Source organism: Lycorma delicatula, chromosome 3, assembly GCF_047948215.1.
Source record: "Lycorma delicatula isolate Av1 chromosome 3, ASM4794821v1, whole genome shotgun sequence".
Classification (NCBI taxonomy): domain Eukaryota; kingdom Metazoa; phylum Arthropoda; class Insecta; order Hemiptera; family Fulgoridae; genus Lycorma; species Lycorma delicatula.
Genome location: NC_134457.1, coordinates 138,489,192 through 138,512,689, shown reverse-complemented (window position 1 = coordinate 138,512,689; position 23,498 = coordinate 138,489,192). Strand labels below are relative to the sequence as shown.

The 23,498-nt window shown below is 29.7% G+C and overlaps 1 protein-coding gene across 3 annotated transcripts in view; it reads right to left on the bottom strand.

The window, feature by feature from the left end:
• LOC142322041 (RYamide receptor-like) overlaps nucleotides 1-23,498 on the bottom strand; it is a 591,685-nt gene that overhangs the window by 270,369 nt on the left and 297,818 nt on the right. For all 3 annotated transcript variants that reach the window (XM_075360648.1, XM_075360649.1, XM_075360647.1), the window contains one exon: nucleotides 10,899-11,908. In XM_075360648.1, coding sequence (XP_075216763.1) covers nucleotides 10,899-11,258 — 360 coding nt within the window. In that variant the 5' untranslated portion in view covers nucleotides 11,259-11,908. The remainder of the gene's footprint in view (nucleotides 1-10,898; nucleotides 11,909-23,498) is intronic.

The window sequence follows — 23,498 nt, the reverse complement described above, 5'->3', positions numbered from 1 at the left end:
TAAATATGATTTCAATTACTGAAGAATGTAAAAACAAGTAGAATATTTTCAAATCACAGTATTTTTTTTAAGCGTATATAGATGAATAACCTTAACAATGTTTGTTACAACTGTTAATTGATAGCCATGTTAAGAATCATTTTTAACATTTTATCTAATCTTACTATTATTTAAAGAGAAGTCTTTTCGTTTGTTCACTGAGCTGTAAAATCGCGAAAACTATTGAATCAATCATTACGAAATTTTAACAGTAGCTTTCCTACTAATTGTGGGATTTTTCCACTATTCAACCCTCACCAATATCACTACCAAATAAAAAAGAAGTACAAATAAATAACCTAGAACTTCATTTACTAAATTTAATGTCACTGCCTATATCGATAGATATTGTCTATGCCAATATCGACTTCTTCAGACAGTTATTATGTAATTTACTGAAAGTAATGTCATTTTGTAATCTGGCGGCGACCAAAAACTCATCCATAGTAGTGTAAAAATGCCGGTTCTGGACAAGCATCATCAATGACGTCACACCCCCTCTGACGTCACGCCACCCTCTGACGATAACCCCCTCTGACGTCATCGCCCCTACCCCCTGTGACGTCATCACACAAAAATTGGGGGGGAAATTTGGGAGAAAAAATGGCGGCTAAAAAAAGTGCCAGCAAGGATGCCCCACTCGGGGTGTCCCCGTTAGAGGTATTGGCATAAAGACCGAGTCCCGGCTCCCGAAGTGGGGCCTCAGGGCGGCATAGCCAGGTCTGGTGAATCCTACTCTTTGAGGCGGGCTCAAAATGAGATCCTACCGGCGGGCCGAGACGGCCCGTTGAGCAAAGGACACTCCCCCAGGCTGTGTACTTAAATGCAGGATCTGGCTCGGAGGAAAAGAATAAATAAAAAATATTAAGGAAATCATAGAGAAATTCTGCCATATATTGATTTTTTTTATCATAAAAATATAAAACGTTTGTTTTCCAGTAACAAAACTATAAATTGAAATATTTAAGATTTTATCAATTAAAAATTTATGCATTAAAAAAATTCTAACCTGTACTGATTTGAAATTAATTGTATCATCATTAATGATAGTAAAATTGTTCCCGGGGCTGAACAAAAAAAATTTTTTTTATTTGCCTCTATTTCTTTACAGTGTTTTCATAATTAAAACCAAATTACTAACATAAATAGCATATTAACTAGGTACAATAATTTCTGTCTGTTTAATTGTTCTTGTTTCAAGGATAGTTATTACTTCATTTCATAAGTGTTCAAAATTTCAGTTCCAATTGTATTAACAATAATGAACAATTCACTTGTGTGAAATAGTAATAATTTGAAAATAATAACTGGTTTCTCGTATTATAATTTTTTTGCATCTTTTTAATAGTTAAATGTGCATATATAGTAGGCAGAAACGTTAAATTGTTTTTAACCTCAACATAAACACAACCCTCCCCACATACGCGCGCGCGCTCACACACACACACACACACACAACACAAAGTCATATATCATGTTACTGAAAAAAAATCTAAGGGCAAAAACTTTCATAAGATGGAAAGAATTCGTGACAAAGAGCATTTCTAAGTAAGGATTAGGCACATGCAATGTCCTTCTGGTTTCTGTAACGTGAAACATAATACGGACGCGGACTCAGCACTCTACACAAATAAGAATTTCTTCTTGACCATTCTTCTTCTTCAGCTTCTTGTTCAGCCCCGAGAACAATTTTACTCCATTAATGATGATACAATTAATTTAAAATTAGTACAGGTTAGAAAATTTTTATTTTAACATGATGGATATTATGGACACTTTATTGTATGATAATTGACAAATAATTTTTTTTTTTACTTGAGTAATGAATAAATTTTTAATTGATAATATTTTAAATATTTCAATTTATAGTCTTATTACTGGAAAACAAACGTTTTCTTAAATATTTTTATGATAAAAAAAAAATCAAATAATTTTTGTATTTCTTTAATAATATAAAGATGTAAAATGCTTTTAACTACAACTGTACAATCAAATAAATTGAGTTACTTTCTTAAAAGGCAAATTCTATTCGTCTAAATTTCAGATATTATTAACACATATTCAAGATTTATTTTATCTATATGGCAGAGTTTCTCTATGATTTCCTTAATATTTTTTATTTATTCTTTTCCCCCGAGCCAGATCCTGCATTTAAGTACGCAGCCTGAGGGAGTGTCCTTTGCTCAGCGGGCCGCCTCGGCCCGCCGGTCGGATCTCACTTTGAGCCCGCCTCAAAGAGTAGGATCCACCAGACCTGGGTATGCCGCCCTGAGGCCCCACTTCGGGAGCCAGGACTCGGTCTTTATGCCAATACCTCTAACGGGGACACCCCGAGTGGGGCATCCCTGCTGGGACTCGATCTTACGATTTCCTTAATTAAATAAGAGTAAAATATCTTCACAACATTCATATACATAAAACTTAATTTAGGCGGCACGTGTCAGAGCATTGTGTAAAAAGAGCAGGGATAGTTCAGTTTCTGAAAACTTTTTAAGAAACAAAAGAATGAATTAATTCATTGATCACGCTATTCGTACGTAAATTTAAAAAAATAAATTATTTAAAAACAAATATTTTTACATTTTTTTCCTTTCTGAATACTATACATCGTAATCACAATTAATTGTAAGTATATCGCATTACATGTGTTAATATATCATGGATATTTTTTTTATAAGTTCGCTTGTACAACTTGCTAAATTTGAAAACTATAGTTTAAAAAAAATTCTTTATGTTACAGAGAAATTCTACCAAAACAACACAAAAATTAGAAAGCTGTCGGGAAAAATATAAGTTTTTAATAAGAAAAAATAGAGGGAATACACGAAAAACTTAAATAATTAAGTTTTATCGTATTTGACGAGTATGATAACTGAAATCGATTAAAAAGACTTTTACTGTTTACAATACCTTATCTTTACATAAATCCAGTCAAATTGAAATAGGCTGATTGCTGAGCTCAATGACTGAATATTGAATAACATTGTTGACTGTTAATGTTTAATTCTGTAGAAGTGCACAGTGCAGTGCACAGGAAAATCCTATAAGAGTTTTTGAAGAAAATTAAATCATTCTATTTTTATTGGAGCTTCATGTACACGTAAATTGTATACTGCACTTATACACGAATAGTTTTGAACATATTAAGATCGAATATACTATTCTTACTGTAAATATGAATGAACAAGCAATCACAAACAATCGACACGTCTAAAGACGAGAAAAATATTTTAATATTTATTAAACTTCTAGGCACAATAATTTATCTATTCAAGAAATAAAAATGTTTATGTTAATTGCGACTTTTAAAAAATGGGAATTTTAATCTACAATGATGTATTTTCCAAACATGACTGGAAACTCTACTTTAATAATTAATGTTTTGTAGTAGTGCTGTACCGCCTAAGAAAAGAAAAATCTCAAATTTTACTGAATATATAAGTTATATGATCGTGAAACGGTCCCTTACGGGGGAGGAAGAATAATAAAGGTAAAACCGAAGTAGGAGATTATACAAATCTGAAAAAAATTCATTCCAATCTAATATATAATATTTAAAGTTAAGAATTAAATATTTCAAAACATCTAGTGTATTTTCTAAATTTGCTGAATTAAATTTAATTAGGTTATGAATAGTCCTATGTAAAAAATACCTACAAGTTTTGCGATAGCCTCTATTTTTTTGTGCATAAATATTCATTTTTCTTCGCTTCAGGGAGTAAGTAAAATTTGTTATTCTGAAAACCATATCTTTGGAGATCAATCTGGAGATCAATATGATCAGTAAGTCTGTAGTACATTCCGGGGAAATATGAACTAATTTACCGATATCAATTCTTTCTAAATGTTTACATGAATTAATTTTACGTTTCAAACTGAAAATTTTCAAATCTTTACGGATAACTTCATCTCTTATTCTTTCTTATAATGTGCGTGTACTCAAATCACTTTTTTAAAAATCACATTTCTGCCAGTATTATTCTTTTGTTTTCGTTTTTTTTATAAGTACTTCTTTAGATAACACCATCGTTTTATAAAATGTTTTTTAATAAAGTTTTTTTTTAAGGTCTATGAATTGCCTCATAAATAGGTGTATATGTAAATTTGTTTAGTTTATTTGTAAAATCATAAAAACCCAATATTTAAAATTTTGATATCTGTTCCACGATTTTTCTGTGTATTAAATTTTAGATCTCACAAGGTAAATTCCTCTAAAAGCCATTTTTCTTTGCCGATATCTTTTATTTATAATATAAATTTATTGAGATTTATACATTTTTCTATGCTATTTAGAGAGATTTATTTCTTAGAAGATCTTCATTTTCTTGAATTCTTACACAACATCGGCTTACAAAGTACTTCGATATTGCAGTTTAGCTATATTCCCGAGTCAAATACTAATTTCAACTTGCATATAGCATCGTTCAAACGTAAATTAAAAAACGTTGGAGAGGTGCATTAGACCTATCTAAAAATTTAATTTATTTCCTTAAGTTGTTTATATCTTATGACTTATCACAATTGATGTATTTCATACAAACATGTGAAGGCTGTAAGAGCAAAGGGAGAACTCTGCTAACTAAACCGTTATATAACCTTTCCCTGCTACAATATCAAAGGCTTTTTCAAAGTCTATGAATTCTAAATGAGTTTATAAATTTAATTCACTTCGTTTTAGTATAATTTATTTTATTTTAAAATAGCACCTTAAGTTGAATGAACATTCCTAAAAATTGTTTATTCCTGTTCAAGAAAATACATTCAGCGATCGCCTCAGTCTATTATTAAAATACTGGAATATAAATTAAGAATTAAGTGTACTCTATGTAACGAACTAATGCCTGTATGATTTATCAAAATTTAAATAAAAACTATTTTTATCATTCATTTAAAAAAATATTTATGACTTTAACCGGAAGTCGATTCTTAATAAGAGTTTCTAACAATTATTAGAAAGATGCAGGAATCTCAGATAAAAAACAAAATGTTTCAGACATTAAATATTTACCCCAACCAGTCTTGCACTATTTCGTTTTTTCAACCCTTTCACTACATCAACTATTGTTAGCAATATTATATCTTTAAATTCTGTAGCATTAAGGTGTAACTTGTTTTAGAGCTTTCTCACCCTTACAAACTCTTATAATTATCTCTCAAGTTTGTTTTACAAATGCATTAATTCTTACTCATTATTCATTATTTCTTCTTTATTATGTAGATTTTTCAAAGCCTTATATTCACATTGCATCTCATGCACATTATTTTCAAAAGTTCAAATAAATTTATCCCACGACTATTGGTGTCATCGTTAAAATTAATTATTTTTTATTTCACTTAACGCGATAGAAGTTCTTTATTTTAGAGTAAAGAATTGTTTAGTATTTAAATGAATCGTTATTTTTTATCAGTTTTCTCAATGATTTCTATCTTTATTTTCACTCTTTCTCCTAAATACATTTTTTCATCCCAGAACCTTATTCAAATGCTTAACAGTTTCCAGGAACCTCTTTCAGTTTTATTCATTTTTTTTGTTTTGTTTAGTTTCCTTTTCTCAAAACTCTCCATTTAAGTGTTTTTGGCACAAGTATCTAATTCTCTTCGCTTGTAATAACATTTTTTATATTCATTTCTGACCTTAGTTCCTTTAAATCTTGACTGTTCTTTTATCCATCTTGAAATTTTATTAATCTTGGAAAGTAAAAAAAAAAAAAGATTAACGCCAACATCACTGAGTAAATATAGAATGTTTTTTTTGCTTCTTTCATTTTTCTGCCGAAAGAAAATTATTTCTCGTTTGAAAGTTATGAATAATAATTTCATTACATCCACTAAAGTTTTCTGTTAAAGACCAGCAAGTCATTTATTCTCTTAGTTAATTTTTGAATTTTTGCTGCTGCTTTTGCTAATTTGTTTAGTTTCAAAGATTTTTATACTTTGCGTCGAATTTTCATCCACATTTCATGTCCTCCTTTCATTCAAAGATCTCGCATTCGAATCCCATACAGGCATGGAATTTTTCATACGTTACAAACTTCGATTTTCATATTCTCAAGTAGAAGTTTCAAAGCTTCTTTGGTCAAACAAAAAACTAATTCATTAAGACAAAAAAATAATAAAAAATGGACGAGATTTACATAGTTTTTAATTGTTTTGTAATGATTCAAACCTAAAAAAAATCAATTTATTTTTATTTTGTATATCAGTCAATTTTATATTTAGAGTGTAATACTTCAGCGCTTTTTGGAACTAGTGCCAACTTGATATATCTAGTTTCAAAACGCAGAGTAGCCATGTAACAGAGCTACCAAATAACTGGAGCGGAACAAAAAGTGTATGAAGAATTTTAATGATTATAATGTATGCGATGACATTTATTGACAGGTTATTTCTACTTCATTTATTTTTGAGTTTTGACATTCTTTTAATTTTTATTTTATTATTAAAAATGAAATTCTGTTTAATAAAATAATTATGGCTATAAAATAATAATGGTCTTACTTACATTATAACGCAACTAGCCATAACACGTCATATGTTGTTAATAATTAATTAGTGTTTAATAATATTTAATTAATGTTATAATGATAAACTAATTACAACATAATATTAATTTTGCATTATAAAAATGTCATTTGCAATGGAACTGAATAAAATTATTAACAATACAATTAACGTAATATATTACTATGTATAATAAAGTTTACATATTTTTAATTATTTTGCAGTGTTATTAACCTCATAAGCAGTGAGAATCTTGCTTTATTTTAAATATGATTTATAATCAATCATATTTATAAATATGAAATATAATCAAACCATCCTACAACAGTATTTTGTAGTTTTTTACGTATGAAAATTATAGAATCTTATAATGGCGCAAAAAATTATAAATTTACTACTATAGTTCATGACTTTGAAAACCTTGTAAACAGAACGGCCAAGGGCAGCCAACCCCCATGACAGAGTAGTTGCGTATCAGCATTTCTTCTGAAATGTCCTGGGATCAAAACCCGGTTAGGCTTGCTGTTTTTTGCTAAGTAATTTTCACATCATAATATTCTCACACAAAAACTTCGAAGAGCTTGTATGGTGAATTCATTACCAATAAAAAAATTGAACAAAAATAGTTTTTTGCGCTATTTATCGAATAATTAGGGGGTTTTCAACCGAAGTAAAAATAACTATAGATATAATTGTTTAAGTTATATCATAATAAACTTAAAAAAAAAAAACCTTCATATTACAAAGAGAAGACAAATTATACAGATTTTTTTTTTTAGTTTACCACTTTATCACCGAGTATGCTTTCAAAGAAATTATTTAAATACCATTTAAATTATCAAGAAATTATCATATCATTTTGAATCAATTCAATTTTTATTTATTTCTTTCGATATGCAATAAAGCAGAAGTTATTTTTTTAAAGCAAATAGCATTTTTTTAACCTCCAAGACATCGTTAGGCATTACTTTAGCGGATGAGATGAAACTGCAATTTCGTAGCGTGTGAAAATGCCATGCTGACCGGGATTCAAACTCGCGACCTTCGGATGACGCTATCACTCGCACTACAGAGGCCGGAAGCATAATTTTAATTAAATGAACCGAATACCTAAGTAGGATATAAGAATGCTTTATTTATTTATGGACTACAACTTTTAGAGAATTGTGGAGAAAAGATCTTCTTAATTTCATCATTAACTGGAATTACTCACTCTCGCTTTGCTTCATTTTTTGGTAATTAAGATAAATTTTTCAAAAATTGCTAATAAATAAATATTTTAAGAAATTAAAAATTATTATATTAAAAATTAACTTTTTTTTTTAAATGTGTTTTTATAATGAAGAACAAATAATTTTTGTACTCAAAACTTTTACATTTTTGTAAACGTTAAAGTGTTTAAATTCATGTCACGTTTAGGTGATTTTTTCCAAATGTATCTTGTAATTGTAAACTTTTGCTTTTAGAAAACTTGTCTAACTTTTTTAAGAAGAGAAATAAAAAAATAAAAAAACGAGAAAAATATAAATAATGAAATATTTTAGTGTTACAATCATCAGATATACTGTAATGAATTTTATATGAACAGCAGCAAAATTCACCTTAAATATTTCATTTGTTCATTTTAAACTTCATAACATTCAGAGTTTTGGGATTTTTTATATTACCAACTAGTGTGAGAGTTATAAGTGTTTTGATAAATTATGATTCTACCAGAGGTATGGAAGAAAGATAAATGATTTTTTTTTTTACAATTATAGAAAACGTAAAGGAACGTCTTTTTATATTTTATCACCTTATACTATTTAACTGTTTTTTATGTAGTCCAAAACACATGTAATGGTATGAGTTTACCATAATTTTTCAACTTTTTTTAAAAATTATTTGTACGGATATAAATAAATATCAAATAGCATATTTATATTTTAATTATTTTTCTTATTATAAGAAGTTCTAATAAATCCTTATTAGATGATTTTATTAATTTATGCCTTATATTACATCAATTTTTAAAGTTAGAGATACTGACTAAAATTAATGTATACAAAAAACAAAATATTTCGTGAAAAAAAGAATCGTGGTCTAGGTACATTAGCGTGAAGATTTCATAGAAATTACGATGAATTATAAAGAATTTGTCAACAAAACACTTAATAAAATTATTTTTTAATAAAATATGAAATTTTCTTTCAGTGGTACAATACATTTGTATATAAACATCTTCTTCTTCTTTTTCTTCTTCTTTTTCTTCTTCTTTTTTTTGTATAAATAAATTCAAAAAACTACTTAACCACCAACACAGTAACAAATAATCTAATACCACTGGTTGACTTCCGTGGGATCCAGCATCATCATTCGGTGCATAATTCTGTAATTACATAAAAAAATAACTAAAAATAAATAAAAAAATAAATTTAGAAAACACAACACTCTAACCACAAAATTTGTAGCAACACAACTGCCGCCCTCCGTGGCGCGATGGTTAGCGTCTCAGCCTTTTAACCGGAGATTCTGGGTTCGAATCCCGGTCAGGCATGGCATTTTTCATACGTTAAAAATTTCCATTCGGGTTAACTGATCACAGCAGTCGATGCTCGCCCATCTCATTAAAAGAAAACACACACCATATTGAACAACATTATTGGAATCAGCATACATATATATTGTTTTTATTTGAAATGATGGGCATTGTCTTATAAGTATGGAAATTTGTAGCGTATGAAAAATGCCATACCTGACCAGGATTTGAACCCGGGACTTCTGAATCAAGGCTGAGATGCTCCCACTCCACAACAGAGATCAGCAATATATATATATATATATATATATATATACTATATTGTTACTTTATCTATCTAATATATAAATGTAAAATTTTTGTAGTGGTTCTGTCTGTTTGCAACAGCATTAGGCAAAAACCAACCGACAGATTGCTTTCAAATTTTCAGGATTCATTCGTGTTATCCCAGGGAAGTTTGTAAGCTATAGGCTGAGGCCCTAGCCCCTTGGAGGTGAAGTTGTGATTTTTTTTTTCTTGAACAACGACCTAATTCAGTTATTGATTTCGTTTTTCGATGTAAAAATAATAAACACTGAGTTTTATAACATATCCAACTTTCAGCTTTCTACCTTGACCTCTTCCCGAGATATAGGGTATTCAACTCTATAATGGAAAGGAAAACAAAAAAGATATGTTCATTTACAACAGAAGTATATCAGAGCTTTTATGTCAAGAATGAGAGTAAAATAAATTTTTAGGGTTTAATTGTTATTTATCAGTATTCTCATAACCATGATGATTACGAATACTTCGACCTGACCGGCTACTTATTAAATAAAGATATATTAAGCAATACAACTACTAAACAGGCTTATTTATCTTCAATCTACATTCTTCAAAAATCTAAATCTTGAATCTGGTCAAAAAATACTGTTTTTGAACAGGTACAAGATACTATTTTTTAAACAGTAGGCTTATTTAGTTTTTTTTTTTAAGAAACTTATTTAGGTGTTTTTGTCTGAACATTATTAGTAGTTACAACAGGCTTTCTTCAAATATATCTGGTATATCTTTTTGGGTGTCTATTTTAACATGAAATGAATAAAAATAAACAAGTATCGAAAATTGGGAAGGGATATAAGGAAAAGAATGGAAAGTGGAGCCACAATACATTAAAATTTTTGTTATTTTCAATTGAAATAAATAAATAGTAACTTTATATTATTGACAAAGATTTGTTCTTGTGTATCAGAGTTCTGTGTAATGTTAAATTTTACAAAAATATGTGTAGTAATGAGGAAAGACGTGAAAGAATCTCACAGAAACCCCAAAATTGTAAAAAAATTTAAACAAATTAGATTTATAGAAAAACATTATTTAGTAACGATCATTTTAGTTGATTATTCTCCATACTTTTCTATTTTGTATTAATATTCGAATTTTCTTGTTCTTAACGTATTGTAAATCTATAATAATTTTTTTATATATTCAAATATCTATTTCTGTTTTCCGTCTGAATTTTTCACCTTCTATCTTTTCTTCTATTATTAAATTAATTTTCCAAATGTGTACAATCATAACCTACATCAATACAACAAATTATTTTCACATCAAACCATGTGTTTTCAGGAATTTAAAATTTATATTAATAAAACCATGTGAATTTATATTAATAAAACCATCAAACCATGTGTTTTCAGGAATTTAAAATTTATATTAATAAAACCATGTGAATTTATATTAATAAAACCATCAAACCATGTGTTTTCAGGAATTTAAAATTTATATTAATAAAAAAGTGTTATTAATAATAATATTATAAATTTAAAAATGTAATGAAATATAATGTCTCACTTACCAAAACAGCAGCAACTTGAGAAAAGCTGAATGTTTTACATAAAGTTGCACCAAACGGCCAGTACTGTAGAAGTAATGTTGGTACAAATGAAAACGGAACACAAAACAATGTCATTAAAATATCACCAACAGCAAGATTCACAATAAAGAGGTTAGTAACTGTTCTCATTCGAGGAGAAGAATGAACGACGTAACACACTAGACCGTTACCAAGAAGTGCAGCTAAAAATATTCCTGAGTACATTAAATATATTATTGCTTGAAGATATGGAGAATTTAACACACCACCTGGTCCAGAAATACAATTTGTATCATTAGTTTCCGTTCCTATAATCGGAGTTGTATTTATATATCTCTCCATTGTAAAAAATTCATATAATTATTCGCAAATTAACACTAAACAAAAATTTACTCACTTTAATAAATACTACAATTATTAAAATAAACTACACAACACTAAAACTTATAAACTTCAGGAAAAATGAATAAGTAGAAAATCTTTCATAACTTAATGATAATTAAGTTTAAGATGATTTATGTTGCCAAGAAAATATATTTATGCAAGGGTAAATATTATTAATAGTTTCTATCGTTTTTATTTTTTTAAATAGCAAAGTAATAAACTTTTTTCACGACTGTCGTAAAAAAAATAATATCAAAACATTAACTAGAAGAAATTAATTATTAAGAATAAAATTATTTATTTTTTAATAAATCATAGCAAGAAACTTTTCATATTATAATACAAATTTCATCCATCCTTACAAGTATTTTTTTAATATAAGTAAAATCCTTTCTAAATTTTTTAGAACTACGAAGCAGTTATTCAGCAGTGAATGCATAATCTTAGCACTGTTCCTATATTATCTCTGAAACTTATAGTACGACATTTGTAGCTATCGTTTATTTTTTAAATAATTTTTTATTGCCACAGGAATAACCTGCAGTCACAAGTAATTTGAAGATATAAATGTTAATCCAAATAACGTCAAATCAAACGTAACGTCAAACCTGTAACAAACAAAATTAAGGAAATAAATTATTTTTCGTAAAAAAAAAAATGTAATTAAAACTGCAGAACTTGATTAAAAAATTATTTTAATTAACTATTTTATAATAATATTAATAGTATAAAATCTAGAAAGGAATAAAAATCATATATATATATATATATATATATATATATATATATATATATATTCTGAGGTTGAGATTTTATCTTAAGGAAATATTAAATGTTTTGTGTTCGGTACCCAAACACAACTAAAAAATAAAGTAGTTTCTTATTTTTTTATGTTACTGATGTAATGTAACTTTGATTTTTATTTCTATTGAAATCATAAGATATGTAGGTCTACATACATGTAAACCTGTTTTAAACAAATACCAAACAATATTAGTACAGTCAAACCTCTCTAAATTGAAACTCCTTAATTCGAAAATCTATCTAATTCAAGTTTAACCTTGTCCCTTAAAAAGATTCTCCTTAATATGAATTAAATCAGAAGGTACTAATTTTAAATATTTCGAATCCTCATGAAGAAATTTGTTTTTCTTTGAAATCAACATTATTAAGTGTTAGTTTCTTTGGAAATGCGGAAACAATGACACACAATCGTGTGATAAAAAAGTTGCCTTTGAAGAAACTCAATTATACTAAGAAAACAAGTACTTGCTCAAAATAATCCTAACCTCCCTACGGGAAGACACCCCCCTAATGACGAACCCGGTTGCCACACCACCCTACTCCATTCCTAGCCTTGATGGACTTTACCGGAGGTCGTCTTTTAGACCCTTTAAACCTGATAACACATCATAATCATCATTTTGGGCTCTGTCAGTATGCTACCGATGCATATGCCTCGGCAGACATTTGAATCTGTATATTTACTCAACTTACTATTGCTTCGTATGGTTTCTTCCGTCCTTGACCATCTACCACAACTTACAACTTTCAACTACCAAATTAACCGATTCGTGAGAGCGCGATCCCTGCGCATTCTTGTAACACCGAAAATTTCACACAGAAACTATTCCTACATCTAACTTCGATTAGACTGTGCACTTAGATCATTACTTGACTGAATCTTTAAACACCAAAAATACTATAGTCATATCAACAAAACAAGTGCTGATCTCAACAACGTCAACTTTGTCCTACAACTCAATTTACTCAAAGTCATCTTGATTTACTTAAAAATCAAGAAACAGATTCAAATTTAATAAGCCACTAATAAAAACATACGCTATCTCTCTCTATTTTGGTCCGCTTTCGGGAGGGAGAGAGATCAATTCTTACACCCTTACACCGCAGATCCATCACAGTTGCTCAAAACAATACTAATTTAAAGAAACAAATGTTACAGTGGGCGCATACAGTCAAATTTACAAATAATTTCTGGAAACATGGGAAAATAACGTAGAGCCTTGCTGTACAGAAATCAACTGGTCTACGACGGCGGTTCACAAAACTATGTCGTACATATTGTGTCAAAGGCACTGAACATGTTGAATGTACGTTCTTTTTACTATACTCTTTCTGACTAATAAATATCCAGCATTCCAATTTAACGTATTGAATAATGAAAATATTCGTTCTGCCAACAAACAAGTTTCTTCTCTTACAAGTAACAAACAATTTTTTAAATAAGATAAAACATTAGGTTACCTATCCCAGTAATTTTTAAGAAATACGTATTCTATGAATTTAGCTTAAATGTTCCAGTTCCATTAATAATGTGATTAATTTTTTGAGATTTATTTACCTCACATTAAACGTATAAGATTTAAATTAATTTTAATTTGTTTATACAGTAATTTGTTTTTCAATAATTAACTGTATTTTAGTTTACATAATGCGGTGTTAATTTTACTTCGCTATTTCTGTTTTGTTATTGTCATTATTTTTGTATTTTAAGAGTAATTTTGGATTGCAAATTATATATATTTACTATATCTTTCTGTTTATATGTATTACTCAAATATTAATACGTTATGGCTGTCGAAAAAGCTCTGTAAACTTATTTTTAACTGATGTATCTTAGTAAAATTCATATTAAAGAATAAAAAATATGCAATTTATTAAATATTGTATATATTTCAGTAAAAACGTCAATTTTACATTACATTTATAAAACAAACTTTCATGATTCAAAAATCTATTTGTTCCTTGAAGTTCAATTCAGAGAAGATAAACTGTACAACGATGAATAAGAACAGAACTTTCAACTTATTAAATTAAAAGCACTATTCATAAAGAAAATTTGTTTCTGATGGGTTTCATTTAAGGGAAGGTATTAATGACTAAAGAAAAGATGCATTTTGTAATATTTCTCGAAACTTTCTGATAATGGTCTAACAAAATCTGAAATCGAAGAGTATGCGTGAAAGGAAATTTGAAAACAGTTTACCAGAAATATGACAAAAGAGAAAGTTTAAATAACAACACCTAAGTTTAATAAAAGCCTTTTGTGAAATATCTCTTTAGTCAGCGTAACTACTGTACTAAACGTTTCTCGTAAGATTTATTTTCCTTTTTTCTAAAGAAATCTTAAACTATATTTATTTATTTTTTAATACGGAATTCTTTCATTAACGAGTTAGCCATATTATGTCATAATTTTAATACCTGGAAATATGGTTGTAACTAGTTGATATTTCACACGATAAACATTCAATTTAATGGGTTTAATCTCTTTTAATTTTGGCTGATTTAGATTTTTTCTCAAAAATCATATCTCTGCGAATTGGTAAGATATTTTTTTTACATGTGTAAAAAACCTTAAAAATTAGAAGAAACAAAATATTTCTTAAAGTTAATAACCATGTCGTCTTGGTTCTTGGAATCTATGTTGATTCAAAACTGTTAATAGAATTCGAATTATAGATATTTTCTTTTCTTAAATAAGCTATCAAAGAGTCTTAAAAATTCAATTTTTATTAACATTTTTACTAATAAGCGGTTAAATAAAAACCATTTTTTTTCCATCTCAAAAGTGATAAAATATATAAATGTTTATATATATGATTTATTTATGAAATACTATGATAAAATGAATAAATTTAAACATAAATTGGCTTTGAAATTGAATTTTTCTAGAGTAATTCGTTTATTGGAAACAGCATTCGTCGCTTCGTTTTTTAATGCTAAAAAGATAATACTCAATTTCATTAAAAAAAAAGTATAAAATAGTAACAGAAAGAAAATAAATATTTTTTATGACTTATTTAGAGTATTTTAAATTAATTCTGTTTGTTTAAGTTTTGAAAAATACTATATTTAAATTGCATCTCTGGATGTAAAAAACAGTAAAAGAAACAATGTAAAGTAAGATGTAAAAAATGGATATATGCCAGATAAATAAAAAAAACCACTAAAGAGTGCTAAACATTGTGAAAGGAAACTACATTAATTCAGTGGAATTGAAAACCTCCGTTAGAGAGGATTATTAAACAGAAAACGACAGGTTACAGTGAAAAAAAGATTAAAGGTTTGCTATAAGCAGTCTTGCTAAACAACCACTGATGATAAATTATTATTAGTTTATAAAAAATAATATTTTTTTTAAGAGAATACCACTAAAAAAGATTAAATATTCGGGGGGAAAATTAATATCGGTAGATGTAAAATTCTTTTTTTCATTAATTAAGAATGAAAGGAAAAATAGGTCGGTACCTAAAACAAGTAAAAGCAAAAAAGAGTAGTTTCTTGTGTTACGTTTCTCCAATACTGTAACTTTGATTTTTTACATTTATTGTAACATCAATGTCACACATATATATATATATATATATATATATATATATATATATATATGTGACATTGATGTTACAATGTAGGCCTACATGCAGGTAAGCATTACTTAAACAAAAAAAAAAAAAATTTAATATTTTATTAAATTATTAAATATCTAATTATATTTATTTAATAAATAAATTTTTCAAATATATATGTTTAATTATATTATTTCTATATTTATTTTAATTAATATAATATTTAATAATATTAAAATTAATTAATTTAATACTAAATATTAATGTATATTTTATTTGAATATATATTTTTTTTAATAAAAATATTTAAACACATAATTAAAAAAAATACTAAACTTAATGTTAGTACAGTCAAACCTCTCTAAATTGATCCCTCTTGGAGCCTTATTAGTTTTGATCTTTATTATGGATTGTTGTTTTCGTGATTGTGTGTGTCTTTCTTTCCACTGCCAGAGTGGAAAAAAAACCATCCGAAACGTGGCGACGTGTAGGGCCAGGTAGGGAGCCCCCTTGCCTAGGATATCCTGGCGCCTGGATGCAAGAGCGGGGGAGTTGGGGTTCGTCTAATGATGGCATGGGAAACCCTAGCGGTGTAAGAGGGTGCAAGTAAGAAGGGCATGCGTTATGCATGTCTGGATTCTAATAGCATAAGAACGGAAACAGGTAGCCATCCTGTGGAGGGGGGGGGGGTCTTGGCTGCCCAGAAAAGGGAGTCGGAGCGCCTTGCGATCTAGGAGGGATCCCGGTGGGTGGCCTCTGAGTTGGGCCAAGCTAGGGGGGCAGGCTGCGGCCACGGCACCCTGAGGCAACCGAGTTATGTCAAACCGGCGGGAACCGGTTTCCTTGATGGGGGGGGGGGTGTTAAAATAAAAAAAAGTTGATCCCCCTTAATTCAAATAACTATGTAATTCAAATTTTAATCTCGTCCCTTAAATAGTATGAAAATAAGAGTAAATATTAATGTTAATAAGAATACATATTAAAGAGTGGGTGTTAACAGCTATGGTCATTAGCTCGGTGGAAACTGGTAGCGTATGAAAAGATGCCATTCCTAATTACGATTCAAACCCGGGATCTACGCACGAAATACTAAGACGCTTCCTACCTCAGCCTTTCATCTGGAGGTCACGATTCGAATACCGGACAGGCATAGCACTTTGATACGCATCATATTTCCATTCTGATAGGACAAACTGACAAAAGCAGTAATGTACACACAGTATATTGTTCAAATATATTTAAAGTTCTGCCGCAATAAACTTAATACGAAAACATTCTTTATTTCTTGTAATTCTCCTGTTTACTCTGAAGTTATCAAAACAGTTTACGGAACAGTCGATTAATAATGAACGTTAAAACTTCTTTTAAGGTCTGGATTTCTTATACTCTCATAATACGCTCATTAACTGGTAAGAAATCGTAGAAAGAAATGAAGAAGGAATTTTTTGTTAGTTTATTTTAAGAAACATAGAACAAAGATATCCATTTATTAAATTTTTTTTTGGTTATTTTATTTTATCAATCCACGCTACGCCATTATTAATATCAATCCACAACGCTTTGGATTATATTGTAGAATATAATCCACACTGTTCATAAAACAATAAATACATGTATTGAAAGTTAAAGTTACACTTACTGACTTAGGTATAGCCACTTACTAGGGAAATATAATGATTTAAAACTAACACAAGAATTTTCTGTTAGCATATGCTACTACTACATAAATTTATAGAAATTTTGTACGAAATTTTTTTTGGAAAAGTATAGTTTTTCTATCTTTCTGAATAAATATTAATATACATATTAACAATACACATAAATAAACAAAAATTGGTAAGATACATGTATACTATGAACAAAAATAAATAAAAGTTTTTGATATAATATCATCTAATTATTAAACCTTCATTTTAAAAAGTAAATAATGTAGACTTACTAAGTAAAAGATATTCTTTCATTTAGTCTCTGATATTTTCAACCTTTATGTCGAATAATAATTTATATTTGGAAATATTTACATAAAAATATTTTCATGTAAATATTTCCAAATATTTACAGAGAATGTAAAGATATAGAAATCTAATTCAAATGTCCTATATAAAAGTTTATACAAAAAACTTAATGATATAATATAAAATACAAAGAAGTTATTACTGTATAAAGAAAACGTTTATTTTCTTTTACGTAATAATTCACTTTCCTTGAAAGAAATATTCGAAAAAAAAGAAACTGAGAGCTTTATGTTATTAAAGTTGAAATTTTATCCTTGTACAAAGAAAAATATAAAGCTAAAAAAACATTAAAAACATATTACAATATAAAACACTAGATATTTTGAACACAGAATAAAAATAATATTTAAACCTATTTCATGCGCTAAAGTTTTTACATACGCAATAATGACCAAAAAGCGTACATCAAACAATAGCCTTAGTTTCTCTGAAATATACCTTAATAATTCCGTGCGATTTTAATTATATATCTCTCCTCCATTAATCAAAGTACAATTTCTCTCATTAAGAAATTCATTTTTTTTAGAATTTTAAATCTCTTAAAAAATTTATCTTAATCATAAAAGTTCAGTTTTTAATATTGTTCTTTTTTTAAGTTTTATTAGAATTGGATCGCCAGGATAGAAGTTAAACATCAATTTTATTAAAAGTAAATTAATTAAAGTTTTAGCTTTCAAAAAGTTTTCTATTAACAAAGATTATCTTTGCAAATTGAAGCAAATTACTTCATAGAAGACAGTTGTTTACGATTTTTTGATTTTAGATGGATTTTTTATTACTTTTCATTTAAATAATAATAAAAAAATAAATAAGACAGAATAGAAATATTCTCATTAAAGCAACATAACAGTTGTAATAATTATCAATTCAAATGATCTACAAGTAAAAAACAATAAGAAATAAAAATCATACAAGAAGTTTTCCTCACGACCATAGAAGCTCCAATCTATTCATTTATTCTCAAAGGGTATATATAGTTAAAAACAGTTGAAATGTTTCAACTGATATTAAAATAATAATAATAATAAAAGCAATATTAATTTTAAAATTACATTAAGAATAAATTTCAAAAAACCTTTTTTTTATGGATCCTAAATCATATTTACAATCCATTTCGCAGGTAGAAACCATAAGTAAATTTCATCATAATATGAAAGTGTAAATGAGTTTCTTTGATACTTCCTAATTAAATACATTCTAAAATCATCAATAGTAAATCAAAGATAGAAAATGCAATGATAAAGTCAACACAACTAGGTACTAGAATCCATAAAATAAAGTCCGGAATACGAATAAAACCACAAGGTTAAAAAGAAATAACATAAGAAAAAATGACACCAGAAACATAAACAATCCTAAACATTAACATAATAAATATTTAGATGATGCACAACTAAACTATAGAAGTCACTTCCTGATTATCATTATTAGGTTCATAAGGCCTAATACAATATTAGGACTTACCGTCCTAATATTTTCACCATTGTCCAAGAGATTAACAGCTAGATGGTTCACGAGATCATTAAGCTTTATATTGTACTTGGTTGCCAATCGATTGACTTCATCCCGAAAGGTAAACCTAAGTAATCATAGATTTCGGGGTTCCGAATGAACCATGCTGCCTGCGTTATACATCTCGCATATTTGTTTCGGAAGCGCTGAATAGTCTCTATAATGCTGGTACTTACCGTATCCCTTAGTTGGATTCCGTAAGTCCAGATCAGTTTTTCGATCAATTTGTATAGTAGCAGCTTGAACATACTATTAACCAATACAGCACCTTAAATTTGGTATCTACCTACTTCCTTTTTTAATGAACCTTTCATGTTAGGCGACGATCTTGGTGAATACCAAAATATTCTACACTTTCAGCTCGTGGGATTTAACCTCATCTAAATGGATTCTTGGGCAGTCACCGTTTCTCATCAAGAAGGTCGTATGAGGCGACTTTGCTTAATTCAGCTGAATTTTCCATTTCTTCAACCACTCGGCTACAAGGTCTGATTCCGACTGCAATCTAGCTGAGCTTGACTTGAATTATCATCGATGGCCATGATTGCCGTTTCATTGACAAATGAATTGTGGTATCGTCCACAACAGGAATGTTTGCAGGGAAGACGGAGTAGAAAACAGGCCCAATCACTGATCCCTGGGAAACACCTAAGTTAATGTCAAAAAATCAAATTTATTTAATCTGGGAAAAGTAACCCTCCAAGTAACTATGCAATATCAGATAGAATGATCAAAGTAGACTCGTTTTTTGTTTCTTTAGAATATCAGGTAGCCAGATCTTTTTGTTATTTATAGAGGGGAGGAATACTATTTATATACAGTGTCAGACTAACTAACAGGTTCCGCAAGATGTTATTGAGTGCGTATGTGTGCTTTCCCTTTCTGAAAATTGCTGTGTAGCATTACTTCAGATAGGAGGAGCATACCTTCCTGCACTGGTCATCAGAGTGACCACGGGTTCACCGCATCCAGGCGATCCTCACAGCTTTGGAAGGCCCCCTGGACACACGTGCTGCCCTGTCCTTCGCACCAGAGCTCTCAGGCGCCCGTCTGCTTTCTGCTTTCTTGCTTCTTCCTCCGTCCGGAGCATCTCCATATTGATTAAGCCATATTAACCACAGCAAGCCTTTGGTTAGCGTGGAATCCATAAGTCCCTCGGGCGGGAACATAATCTTCGTACCCAGGAATACTTCAAGTTTTTTTTTTACATTAGCTCCAGAAAGCGTAGCTTACCTTCCTGCACCGGGCATCAGAGTAACCATGGTTTCACCGTATCCAGGCGATACCCACATGATCGGGAGGCCCTCTAGGCATTCGCCCGCGGTTCTGTCCTCCACACCAGAGCTCTCGGCATCTGTCTGCTTTCCTTGTTCTTCTGCCATCCTAAGCCTTTCCATGACTGTTCTGGAATACTTGGCCACAGCAACCCGTGCTCTTCTTTGGCCAGCATGAAGTCCATAAGCCCTTCAGGCGGGAAAAAAACCGGTGCACCCAGATTCAAGTGTAGTATATGGGAGTTCAGACCTTATCGAATGCTTGCTGAATATCTAGAAAGGCAGCAAAAAAAAAATGTTTTTCTCCTCAACGCATTTGGTGACAACACGAATGAGTCTGTGTATCTGTTCAATGATAGAGTGATCACTTCGGGAAAAGAACTGATGGTCAGGAGTAACTTATCCCTGCTTTAGAATTGGCCACAATTTCCGAAGAAATACCCTTTCGTATACCTTGGACATAATAGGTAACAGGCTTATTGGCCAGTACGAGGATTTCTCATGCACGACATGCCCGGCTTAGGGACCATCACTGCTTGGGATATCTTTCATTCTGACTGATAGCCAGTCGTTTGAAGGGTACTGATAAACAGATGAATCATATAAATTACGGTCTTAGATAAGAGCATGACGAGCATTTCGTTGGTAAACAACCAAACAAAAAGCACCTGGTCAAACCAGGTGCTTTATGTGAGTTTCACTCCTTCTCAATCACCTTTATCACCACCCTAGACGAGAAGTGTTTAATCTGAGGATTCAACGGAATTGGGTTCTCTAAGAAGTTCATAATATCCTCTTCCCCGGCGTCGTGGATGTGGTTTAAAGACCGAAAAGCATGTGCCTATCAAACAAGCTGGCCTTCTCAATAACACTTCTTTCCCATGATCCGTATGATTTCTTAAGTGGAGCAAATTGAGGAAAAGATTGTTAAAATTTTCTTATCGCCTTAAATTTAATCAGGGAAAATTCTTTAAAAAAAAATTAAACAGGACCTGAGAAAAGGTTAATGAAGTAACTTGTTAAAATACGTTATATAACATGTTGTTATAATGTAATTAATTAAATAAAGAAGAAGGTTTGAAAAAGTCGTATTTAAACAAAATTAGAAATAAATCAGGGAAATACAGTATTTATCAAAAAATATTTTGTATAATAAAAATTGAACATATCTTTTTGAAGAAAAAATAGGCTATTAATTAATTACTAAATTAACATTCCAGTGAGAAAATGGCAAAAGATCGTATCTGACTAGAGCCAAAGGGACCTGACATTAACCTCCCCTTGCATTGATTCAAGATGAAGTGTTTATAAATCAATGTCAATTTTTTGCTGCATAAACGTGGCAAGTATGAAACAAATTGTTTACTAAATACAGTTTAAGAAGATTGTAATTCGCAAGTAAACTAATATAACACTTTTAGGAGATATTAACCATAGCGTATACGGAGTATGAGATAATATATTACGACATATACGATATTTTCCTACCAGAACCTCTCATTTCCTCCCCCTAAACTGCCCTAATCTTATATAGTAAGTAGTTCATTGATATCTCGAGAGGCCAGTTAGATCATTGCTACTCTCCCTTCTTTTTAACCGACTTACCATATTTCTCTTAACGTTTCGATATATTACATCAAAACCTAATATCACGCTCTATCTTTCTAAGTAGCTGAACTAGCAGCTGGGCGATGCTTGTATCTAATACTTAATCCACTCACATTTACTTCCAAAAAAATACCTTTTTCAGTTATTACAAGTAAAAGAATTTTATGTTTCAAATAACATTAATGTTCTATGTTTGAGACACGTTTGACATTTAAACTTGTACTACATACGATGAATATTTACACCATAAATATATAGGAAAGCCAAGTAATTTTAAGATATTATTTTTTATATTCCTATATTTATCTCTACTCGAAAATATAGACTACATTATATTACAAAACCTCCCTTTGTAAATCATAAGACCTTGCCGATGGTGAAGGGGGCTTAAGTGCTCGGTGATATACAGATCACCTGGACCGGAGGTGCAACCACATCGGAGAGATAATGTGTTAAACAAAGGTGGTACACCGATTTATAATACGAAGGAAGGGTCGATAGGTGGATTATCTTTGTATAATTAATCTTGTATACTCTATATATTTAAAAATTGAGGTTCAAGTACAAAGATAGAAGAACAACTGCTAACATTTACAGGAACCAAACTGCAACTGTAATAATTGAAGAACATAAGAAAGAAGCCGTAATAAAAAAGGAAGTCCGACAAGGATGTTCCCTATCCCCTTTATATCTTAATCTTTACATAGAACTAGCAGTTAATGATGTTAAAGAACAATTTAGATCTGGAGTAACAGTACAAGGTGAAAAGATAAAAATACTACGATTTGCTGGTGATATAGTTTCTAGCTGAGAGTAAAAATGATTTAGAAGAAACAACGAACGACATGGATGAAGTCCTACCAAGAACTACCGCATGTAAATAAACAAGAAAAAAACAAAAGTAATGAAATATAGTACTCGTAAAAATAATGTAGGTGAATATAAAAATAGGAAAAGAAAATATTACGGAGGTAGAAGAATTTTTTTATTTGGGAAGTAGAATTACTAAAGATGGACGAAACAGGAGCGATATAAAATGCCGAATAGCACAGGCGAAACGAGCCTTAGGTCAGAAATATAATTTGTTTACATCAAAAATTAATTTATACATCAGGAAAACATTTTTGAATGTATATATTTGAAGCGTAACTTTATTTGGAAGTGAAACTTGGACGATCGGTGTACCTAAGAAGAAAAGATTAGAAGCTTTTGAAATGTGATGTCGTAGGAGAATTTAAAAAATCAGATGGGTTGATAAAGTGACAAATGAAAAGTTGTTGCAGCAAATTGATGAAGAAAGAAGCATTTGGAAAAATATAGTTGACAGAAGAGACAGACTTATAGGCCACATATTAAGGCATTCTGGAATAGTCGCTTTAATATTTGATGGACAGGTAGAAGGGAAAACTTTTGCAGGTA